Source organism: Galendromus occidentalis, unplaced genomic scaffold (genome assembly GCF_000255335.2).
Source record: "Galendromus occidentalis unplaced genomic scaffold, Mocc_1.1 scf7180000077480, whole genome shotgun sequence".
Lineage (NCBI taxonomy): Eukaryota > Metazoa > Arthropoda > Arachnida > Mesostigmata > Phytoseiidae > Galendromus > Galendromus occidentalis.
This window is the reverse complement of record NW_003805468.1, coordinates 1,223,398-1,233,777: the sequence shown is the minus strand read 5'-3', so window position 1 is coordinate 1,233,777 and position 10,380 is coordinate 1,223,398. Positions and strand designations below refer to the sequence as shown.

Genomic DNA, 10,380 nt, shown 5'->3' with positions numbered 1-10,380 from the left:
CGGTCGCCGTTGCCGCCAGCGTCGCTAGTTTAGTGGCGTGTTTCTCTGTGGAACTGAGTGAGCGAGCGAGTGAACTGCTTGTTGGTCGGTCTTGGTGGAATAGGAGTGGATCAAAAGTTTCGCTCCAGAGAGGAGTGCGCCGTCAGCTGAAGAGGGCGTTCCATCTTGTGTTCTACGGCGAGCGTCACCACACGGAGATCACCCGAACAACGAGCGATGTTACGGACGAATTCATGGAGGAACGACGGAAGAGTTCGATTCGATGAAATCGATCGTGAGTTTTTTTTTTCATCTTCTCGGCGGGCGCACCGGTGATATCCGTCTGGCGTATTGTTGACCTCGAACTTGACAGATCAATCGATGGACTGACAGAACAGGCGGCGGTCTGACCGTCCGTTCGAGTGAGAGAGTGAGCGAAGGAGCGAGTGCGTGACCTGCTGACTGAGTGACTGTTGGCCCGAAAGTCCGCCGCGAATTTCTTGATTTTCTCTGCGGACGGATGAATGATGACGAACATTCTTTGGCAGTGTTTCTCTTCGGTCCGAAAGGGGTCGGGATCCGATCGCTGATGCACCGTTGGATACCCAATCAGCACAGCAGAACGCTCGTGCTCGACGGCCGTAGGAAGCGGGTCCGGATCCTCGCGATCCAAGACGAATCCCAGCTCAAGCACAACATAAACATGTGAGTTCATCAGACACCGGTGGCGCCGCCGGGGGAGCGGCTGGGCGGCCAGACAGACGAGAAGCCTGCCTGTCGGCCGGTCGGTCGGTCAGACGGCCGTAGAGCCTGCCGGCCGGTCGATATGCATGTGTCATGAGTCATTGGATCTGAGAAATGTGTATGCATGCGTTTCTTACGCAACGCCCGTCCACAGATCGCGGAGTCGACCGCACGGGGTGCTGTTCGTGTTCGACGTATCCTGTTCGGAAACTTTCTACTATATGATTCCGCTCCTGGAGAAAGCTAAACCAATATTCAACAGTAATACGATACGTTATCTTGTGGGCACCAAACGGGACCTGAGGTGAGTCTGAGCGGATCTCCGGCTCTTTTCCGTATTGTTGAGGCGACGACTGTCATCGGAGTCGGTGGTTCTTGAACTTCACAGCTGACGATTAAAATAGGAATTCCGCTTTGCCAATCATATTCCACAGCGGGCTGTTGCGGCAGAATAGAAATGAGAATAAGTAATGCTCCCTTGGTTTCTGCTGACGCAATGATCAGATTGAGGATTGTTAGTGGATGACGGTCTCATGACTCTTTCCGCGTGTGCTCCACATGAAGAAAAAAGCTCGACTTGATGGCTGAATCATGAATTCGCTTGATAATAGCCTGGGCTAATATTGGATCTGATACGTGGATCAGGCCCATATTCGGGACTATCACAGCTAATCCCTCGTTTGGTACTAGAATGGATTAAGCGGAGGTCTGTGGGCAGATCTTGATCTCATTTGAACATCAATCGGCGTGAAAAAAAATACGGTTCCCTGGCTAGAATTCGGCGTCTCGTGGATATTCTCGTGTCTCACTCGTGTTTTCTCTGTCACGAAGTCATCTTCGAGTCAGCGGAGACATGTGATGATTGACGCTGGCTCTGCGAAAGCGAATGTTCAAGAGGGGCGAATGCTGCTGTTCAAGAGGGGCTCCGATGGCGTTCCACCGCGGACAGAAGGACCCTCAAACATGAGCACGTTATCAGCAATATTCGTCTCATCGACGCTTTTTTCTATTGGATCCTGTGTCTGTCACTCGGCTAGAGCGTACTAGATCCATGCGGCACTCATTCCTATTCCGGTCGTCCCGCTCAATACTTGGCTCCCTCGAAACTTGAAGTGGCGACCGATCGTCTTTTCATTGAACTCACTCACTCACTCAGAATCTGGAGAGAGAAGACGCATCGGGGGGCCTTGTTAATTCCTAGGAGAGCGATCATATCACCGCATCGATCATCGGGGACAATGAGGAACTTATCCCGGGGAAGCCTTTCTTCCGTCGACTGCGACAGCAGCGGATTCAGCCGGAGCAGCAGTTTGAAGTTTGCGAGCAGCTCCGGAGTCCCGATTCCGGGAGTTCCGAGCAGATTGGCTCACTCGCTCAGATACGACGAGCAGCGGTCTCGTAGCGATCTCGCGCATTCACCCCGAGCCTCCAGGAGGAGCGGACAACAATAAAGAAAAAAACACACCCCGACAATCCGACATCAAGGGACGGGAAAGAGGAGGAAAGGCCGAAGTGGGAGACTGGCAGCGTGCTGAACTTGATAACGGCGAAGCACCCAGCGATCGTTCGGCTTCATAGAGCTAGTAAAAATCCAATCTCATTTCATGCGATCCATTCCAGGCAAGACGAGCCCGGGAACGCTGACGAAGTTATTCTGCACGAGGCAGTCATGCTGGCCATGCGCAACCTCATGCGGTATCGTGAATCGTCCGCCGTAACCGGCGAGGGCGTCGAGGGAGCATTCATGTCCATAATCAAAGGCGAGTGTCTTCATTTGAGTTCTCTCAGAATTAATTAGACCTCTCCTACACTTTCCGTGCCCTCCATCTGGTCGCTCGACGTGACGGAGAACGATCGATTTTCGGTGGCTGAAGAATAGACAAGCAGACAGATCAGGAGTTTCGATCCTAATCAAATTTTTCGAACAGATGTCCACAAACTAGGTCTTCGCCTGGAAACGCAGAGTTTGATGGCGAACCTCGGAAGTTACATGTCGCTCCCTCGCAAGGGGAACGAGACGTTCCATTCTATCCTCGAACACAGACCGTCGATCGACAGCGACTCGTGGAGCGTCCTGAGCGACGTGGCCTCGAGTTCGGAGCCTGGCGAGCCCCGAGACCTGAATGATTCGGACACCCATACCACCAGCGATACAGAGTGGACGAGTTTATGACGTTTAAAGATGCTCCCCTCTCAGCTCGGAGCATTCCCAAGTTACCCGATCGAAGCGAAGGATCCTAGCGAGCTCGTAGCGGAGTAGCACCGACAGGGGCGGGGGGCAGGGGAGGGGATACGATTCTGTGATAATCAGAGGGCGACCTCCGTGAGTCGCATCCTGAAGAAATCCTATGCCGATCGTATTCTTTGCCACAAAATCGAAGACATCCAAAGTCACTGTTTTATGTTAAAACACCGAGTGCCATTACTGCGTAGGCGATGCTACGGAGGCCTGAAAACATTGTTTGTCATTATCGGTTGGATCCGGAGACGCTCCAGATTCCAGATCCAGGGAGCGCGACTTCACGATGTCCATTGATCTCAGATGGAGAAAAAGGTTGTCTGAGCGCTGAGTGGAAGTGTGGCCGCATGACTGTGGTAGGGTGAAAAGTTCCTATTCATAGAACGGCCGGGGACGCTCGAGGAAAAAGCAATAAATTATATTTTCGATTGTGTACGGAGTCTGTTACTTTGAGCCGCGGTCGCAGCAGAGGAGATAATCACCTCGTGTGTGAGCTGTGATCACTTTTCAGAAAAAGTACGGGGTCCCAATCTTGGAATAATCACCGGTTTCTCCATCGGAAGCAAGCCAGATCGAAGCAGTCAGATTGACAACCGTGATTTCATGCTCCTTCTCGGAACTTTGTGCAGGGCTGGCGAGGAAACGGGACTGGGGAACTTGCGGAAGGCGTAAGGGGGGGGGGGTACTCGGCTCGCTTGCTCGCTCTCTCTATGCTCTCCAAACTATCAGAAGGAATTATTAGATGGAGAGAGAATCCAATCTGCAAACTTCGATGTCAATAGAGCTTGTTGCGAAAATGACGGAAATCTTGGAGGGAAATCGCCGACGGCGCTATTCTTCCGCTGTATCCGCAATTTTCGCGCCTCGTCCCAGGCTTCTCGACTTCGCTCCTACGTCGACGTGGCCTGCTGTCTCGTGAGCTAGCAGCTGGATTCGGCAGTCACGGCGGATAAAGGCATGGATTCCGTGACGGGGTCGATTAGAGAGTCGGAATACCGGTCGAGGTGAAAGAAGAGGCAGGCCGGCTGCTCTCAACATTCTTAGGTACTGCCGAGATTCTGATCGTGAAAACCAGAGATCATTAGAAATTCGCGAGGAAAAGGGAGATTCCGTGATCTGAAAGTCTCCCGGAGGGGTCACGGGTGGGAATCGTGCATCCCATCAAGGGAAGTTCCTCGTTGGGAGGAATATGTACGTCTGGACTCTAGTCAGCCGACGTGTCTCATGTTTTCCCCGGAACAGGTGCGTCTGGACGAGACAGTACGTACGACAACCGGCTCTGATCCCGCGAGGCGATGCAGGCTCCGGGCCTTGTTATAGACAGTGTATGGAAATATAATCGAGTTAGTTGAGGAGACCGTGTTTATTTTAGCCGACTACCGGATAGACTTTCGCGGAGGGAAACCCGAATGCGCTTGCGACGAGCATCCGCGCGCCGACCTCGATGCAATAACGGCTGAGAGAAGGACTACGTCTCGCCAATGACGACGAGCATGTATGCACACTCCCCGTACAAAGCATCGGATCCACTCGAAAAGTTTCAAATTCAAGAGTAAACAAAAGCGCTTCCCTGTTCGACGCCAACTGCAGTATATTCCAGTCACACTCGATCATCACTACGACCGAGCACTTCGAACACACCAGCATCGACACCACCGACGACGCATGCGGGAGAACATTTTATGAAACTACTCACTGTCGACTGCGTGCCGACCACCGCACCGATAGAGTTTCGGACGACAGAGTCCCGGGATCCTCGCCGATTCCGCGAGCTATCCGAAGGTTTCTCCCGGTTCCGGGGGGTCTCTTCTCCCGTACGACAAATCGATCTGGAAAAACTCTTCTGGTTCGCTTCTCATTTCACTTCTCTCGGTGCGGATCACGTCCTGTCCGGAGAATTCCAGAGGAACGAACCCACGTCGGGAACTCCGGTGGGAGTTTGAGTTTTATTGGGAGGGAGAAAAATCTGGAATGTTTGATTCGAGTCGAGTTGTTCGATTCATGTTCGAGCCCTTCCGTGTTCGGGCGGATGTTTTTTTCTCTACCGAATAAATGACCGGGCGACTCGCCCCCCATGCCCGACGGAATTTCCGTTATTATCCAATCTGATTCTGTCACCTGACACTCGAGCCCGCGCGAGAGTGGACGGCTCCCGCGTTAATCAATTATATGTACGGCGAGCGCTGTGAACACAGCGGAGGTGAGACGGCAGGAAGTGCTCAGGCATCGCTTCCGGCATGACCAGTAGTGGCCGTCTTCGTTGTAGCCGTCGTGGCATTGATGGCGACCGGGGTTGTGCTTGGGGGTAGCGTATGCGCAATCTTTCGACGAGGTATTTACGGAATCTGCCACTAATCACTGTCGGGGCTCAAAGAACGCAGAGCTGAGGGAGAGCGGGCCCCGGTCCGCGGTTCGAGGATTCAGGCTGGCCGAACTCATCTCTTAGCCGCTTGATAAATGTGTCCTTTCTACCCCACGACGACCGATGCGACTGACTGAATCGAGTATAAGTCATACGATAGATGGAATTGGGTTTGTTATGTATAAAGCTCGCTCCAGGTCCCTCCCTGGCCGGCGACGTCCAGTCAATGGAAGGGTAGCGGACAAGCATTAGATCGCACTGAAGCGCATTGCGTCTTCGTATCGAGTAGCATCATGTACTCTATCAAAATAATCGAGCTATGTACTCAACATCGACAGGATGTGCCATTCCTGAGAGGTGGGAAGGCTTTTACGACAGAGCGGATTCTCCCCCGACTCGGACGACGACGTTGCGACGTGGGGGTCCCAGGATATCATGGACAGCAGTCGAAGAGAAATGAATGTACACGGTCTCAGGGCTGGCTCCGAACGATATCCCATCGGCGATTGTCCCCAAGCTTGCAAGCACTCGGAAAGATGCTTTTACTACGAACTTTTATAGGCGCGCGGATGATTTGTAGCTGAGTACGTCTAAGGCCAACTATGTACTTCTCACGTGATGACCTCGTAAATGCTCTATGTTTTATCAGTTATGGAGCCTTCGGCAAGTTATTAAGGTGGATGACACTAACTTACATCAGCGAATGAATACTTCTCGCTCATCCCCTCCCGATGAACAGCTTCACGTTGCTTTTCTCCGCCATTCGCCTGCTGTCCGATCCGGATTTTTCGATCTAATCTGACAGACTCGGTAGTTTGGGTGTGCGACATTCTTCCCCGATCCTGATTTCGTTATCTCCTCCTAATTTCGTTTCTTCACATCATCGGACGATTCCCCGAGTGTGTAAATTGTGATCGAGACGCGGCAATGGAGCGAGAGAGTGGTGGACGCTCTTCAGAATAATGTGGGCCTAGTTCTTCGGCGGTGTCGTCGACTTGAGGATAAAGTATTCCTCCCCACCGGACCAGGTGCTGATGACGCTCTGCAGATCTCCGGGGCGGACCGCGGTTCCCCTGCGTTCTTTCTATTGCGTTGACGTGTACAAACATTTGGTTCCCCGACCGACCGACCGGCCCACCCATCCAACTCAAGATTCGATTCTCCGACTTTCTATCCGACGATCCCTCTGACCGGCGAGTCTACAGCTCATCCAGCAGCTGCATGCTCGCGAATTCGCCCATGGAGGAATCGAGAACGATCGATGCGACGAATCTGCGATGTCATCATACTCACGAAACGTGCCCGGCGCACGAGCATGCGCCGCAGAGAATGGCACTCGTTTCCTTGAGAGGTGCCAGAGTCAAATCTTTGCGAGTTTTCCGAATTTCCGCGCTGCCCTCTCCCCCTCCCGGCTCTCGGCCCCGTTTCCGAACTGCCTCTCCCCTTCATGTTCCAGCGTCCTTCGCCGCACGTCTACCTGCCACCTCAAAGAGCAGAAAAACAGAATGGGATGCGGCCGAGAGCGAGTGAGCGGTCGAGGAAATCACCCCGCTCACATGTATACAAAGCTGTTCGAATGCCGACTTGAATATCGGAAAAGGTTTCCTCCTCTTCCCCTGTCGAGGGCCTTGCGAGATGGGCGCTACAGGAATGCTGGGTGTTACTTCCGAGGCGGCGGCGGAGGATCTTCAGACCCGTTCGCTGTCAGCGTTGCGGAGCGCCATCGAGGACCAGTCATGCATCGACGGCGTCAGTCAATGCTGTTCGAGGCTCCGGCTGGTGGTGGTGCTTCTGCTGCCGCCGCCGCTGCTTTGCCCGACGACATCGCAGAGAAACAGACAAGCATTGTCTTTCGGCTTTCTTCTGTCAGCTTCCCTTATTCCTTGTCGTCGTCGTCGCCACTCTCCCGGCCGTCCGCCGATTCTGTTTCTGCTTGCTGGTGCTTATGTTGCCTTGCATCGACTGCATTGTTTAACGCGTTTCTTTGGGCCTGCGGCGGCTGGCACCGCGAGCGGGTCTTGACAGACGACAAGAGTCACCATGATCGTCAAACGTTTGCCTCTTTGCCTTTTCTCGCGTCCCGGCTCAGTGGGCCGACGGCAAGCTCCTTTCTCTCCGTTCACTCCTCGGCGAGCAAAGCCGCGAGTGGAATCTCGATCGCGTTCTGATGAGCTTGAAACGAAAATCATTCACTCGAATCGAAGAAAGGGAAAAACGCGAGACAAACATGCCCAGTTCAGCCATATACTGCCCTTGGGGCAGACTGCGGGTCGGCGCGCTTGGTACTCTACGTCCCGAGACTCAGGCTCTTCGCCGCTCTGATTGGAGCATTGGGGCTGGCCAAGCCTCTTGCCCTTGCAGAAAACCGCATTTAGGACTTCCGCAGATCACCTCCTTCTTGGAACTTCAAGAATGTCCCGGCACGTCTGGGGGGTGCTCTGCTCGCTTCGATGACATTCTGTGTGAGTGATTGCAGGCGACAGAATAGGAAGTCTCGTCAGCTGACCCCGGATTCGGAGTGCGCCGGTGAATACAGTGAAAATGAAATACCCTAATCTACTCTCCCATGATATCGAACACAGGGATCACCAATCGAAATCTCAGAACTCGATTCCGTATACGGATCCCAACGGAGATCCATTCGGGGACGCGGATCGTTCGACGGAACAGGGTCTCGCTAGGAGGAAATACTCTAATTTTTTCCCCATTTCACACAAATGGAATCATACCCTAAATGAATTTCTGAGTTCCGGGATTATATTATGTCTACTCGCTCGGAGAATGTGGTGAGATTTGAGTACAGATGCCTGCGAATATCTCCCCTCATCTGAGATTCGAAGATCCAAGATGAAGATGGTCGCACATTGACGCCTCGTCGAAGGCTGGAAGAACGCCAGAAATGATCTCTCATTTAATTCCAACCTCCAACCTACACACATATGTCGATTGCATTGATTCCGAAACATTTGTCGAGCGATTCGATCCAGGGCCGAGTTTCTGATTCAACGATTCCGTTGTCCACAATGTCAAGGAGAAACTCTATCGGATGGATCACCTCCGATGAAAATTTGAGCCTTTTCGGGACGCGAACTTACGCAGCTGCATTATACTCACTCTGCGTTTCAGTGTGCGACGCCAGATGTGTCCTCGACTAGGTAGATGCATCGCAAACAAAAGAGGCCAAGGTAGCAAAGCCGTCCCATCGAAAACGCACATTCAGCAATCCTGTCGGAAGTGGCGAAGTTGCCTGTATTGCAGCTCTCGTGCACTTTCCTCAAACCTAGCGCGAACCGACAACCTGAAATTCGCCCCGATGGAGCAGTCAAGCCCGAGAGACACCCAGGTTTTCAGCTCGGGAGTTCCTTGCCGCTCTCAGATCACTTCTCCGTCCGCGGCAGCACCAATGACGTCATTACGCAGAGAGTCGGATGTCTGACGGAAGGGAATTCCGACGAAAAATACGCCTCAACATTGTCTAGCTGTGCCGTCCCCGATGAGATTCTCGTCCGGCTAGAGACGAGCTGATGTTCTATGATATGAAGAGGATGTCGATTGGGCCTAATCATCGGAACGCAGCATGGTCATGAGGTCATCGAGTGTTTTCGATCCGGAAGCCTTCAAAAAAGCAAGTTCGAATAAGAAATTGGAGCTTTCTTCCGTCTGACTGGCGTTGAGTGAATGAAGGAGAAGACTCCTTTCTTGTCACCATATCCGAAGGAATCTTCATTGGTCACCTGTTTCCCGGGAGAACAAAATCTTGGACCAATTCAGGTGCCCGAAGATAAAGCACAAGAGGTAGCGAGCTGACCTGCACACTTTGTGAGGGGCTGCCTAAACTGGCTCCGTAAAAAATTATCAAATGTGCGTATCATTATATAACTTATATGCTTTATTCAGGGATTAAATGATACAGTGCACTCATGTTCGTATTTATGGGTATATGGACGCAGCTCGGTACATTTCGCTCGATGATCAGCCGGAGAATACCAAGGCACTGGGTCCGAATCCTCACACCCCTTCAACATGGTGCCCACCTCGCCAGGCGACCACACACATTGGTACTATCGTTGGAATGCTAGCATGATAATCATTGAGTAGCTGATCGTGCAAGTCGTTTTGAGAATTTCAGTCGCCAATGCGGGATCGCTTGACCCATCTGACCTATCTCCAGAGACCGTGCTCCGATATCCTAAACTATTTCACTGCCCCGGTCAACCTCGACAGGAAGGATCGACCTGTCCTCCACCATGCTCAGATCGAGATTATAGAACTCGAAGATTAGCATGGATAAAATCTCCCCGGAGCGATGATGTAAGCAAACATTACGTGATAGGCAAACGGTGAGTTTTTTCTCCGCTCGGATCTGCATACATCCACCGAGAGGCGAATGCTTTGGAACGAGACCGTCTGATTCAATATTCGGGAATCAAATAGTCTGCAGGACCATGTTTTCATAATGCTCCAACGGTCCCCGAGTATCGCTCAATGCACGATCGAGGGACTATTAGGGAGGCACGACTCTCCGTTTCAGATAGAGCGGAAAATGGAAGGAGCGGAGCGAGTACCAGTAGCAATGAGGACTCATGAGTTGAGCGATCGCAAGCCAGGAGGCGCTCGAGTCACCAAGGAGAGTTCTCCTGGGAGAGGGTCCGGCTCGACGAAACTCCTCATCTTCTTTACCACGTGTTCGAGTCAGAACAGATTTCTCCGCCGAGAGGACGGCTCACGTCGTCTTGCTGAGGCTTCTCGAGTCGTACGCTCACGTCTGCTACAGCAGTATCCATTCGGAATTCGCCTCTGGAAATCATCGACGAGACGAACTCACAGAGGAATCAGTTTTTTGTTTTCTTGTAGAGCACGCGCAGGAGCCTAGCGGTTTTTCACGGAAAAGGAAGGAGAGAGTTCGAGTGCTTCAAAGTGATTTAGTTACCCTTCTGCTTATCTCCTACCTGAAGTGACCAGTGACTTTTGGTGGTGTGTGTTGTTTGCGTGGGATAAATCGCGATTGAACCGGAAATCAGGTGAGTACGGAATGGGCCCGTTGTTGTTGACCTCG

The 10,380-nt window shown here is 52.3% G+C and overlaps 1 protein-coding gene across 1 annotated transcript; it reads left to right on the top strand.

The window, feature by feature from the left end:
* The first annotated feature begins 216 nt into the window (after positions 1 to 216).
* LOC100908035 (uncharacterized) lies at positions 217 to 2,896 on the top strand. The gene is made up of 5 exons (XM_029112031.1): positions 217 to 274; positions 528 to 684; positions 878 to 1,027; positions 2,344 to 2,483; positions 2,652 to 2,896. Exons 1-5 carry the CDS (start codon positions 217 to 219, stop codon positions 2,894 to 2,896), a joined length of 750 nt encoding a protein of 249 aa, XP_028967864.1.
* The last annotated feature ends 7,484 nt before the right edge of the window (positions 2,897 to 10,380 follow it).

Excerpts from the sequence above, each read along its gene's own strand:
- LOC100908035 (XM_029112031.1), top strand. The coding sequence starts at position 217 with ATGTTACGGACGAATTCATGGAGGAACGACGGAAGAGTTCGATTCGAT. Across the intron at positions 1,028-2,343 it reads GGCACCAAACGGGACCTGAG|GCAAGACGAGCCCGGGAACG; the intron begins GTGAGTCTGAGC and ends GATCCATTCCAG. Across the intron at positions 2,484-2,651 it reads ATTCATGTCCATAATCAAAG|ATGTCCACAAACTAGGTCTT; the intron begins GCGAGTGTCTTC and ends TTTTTCGAACAG.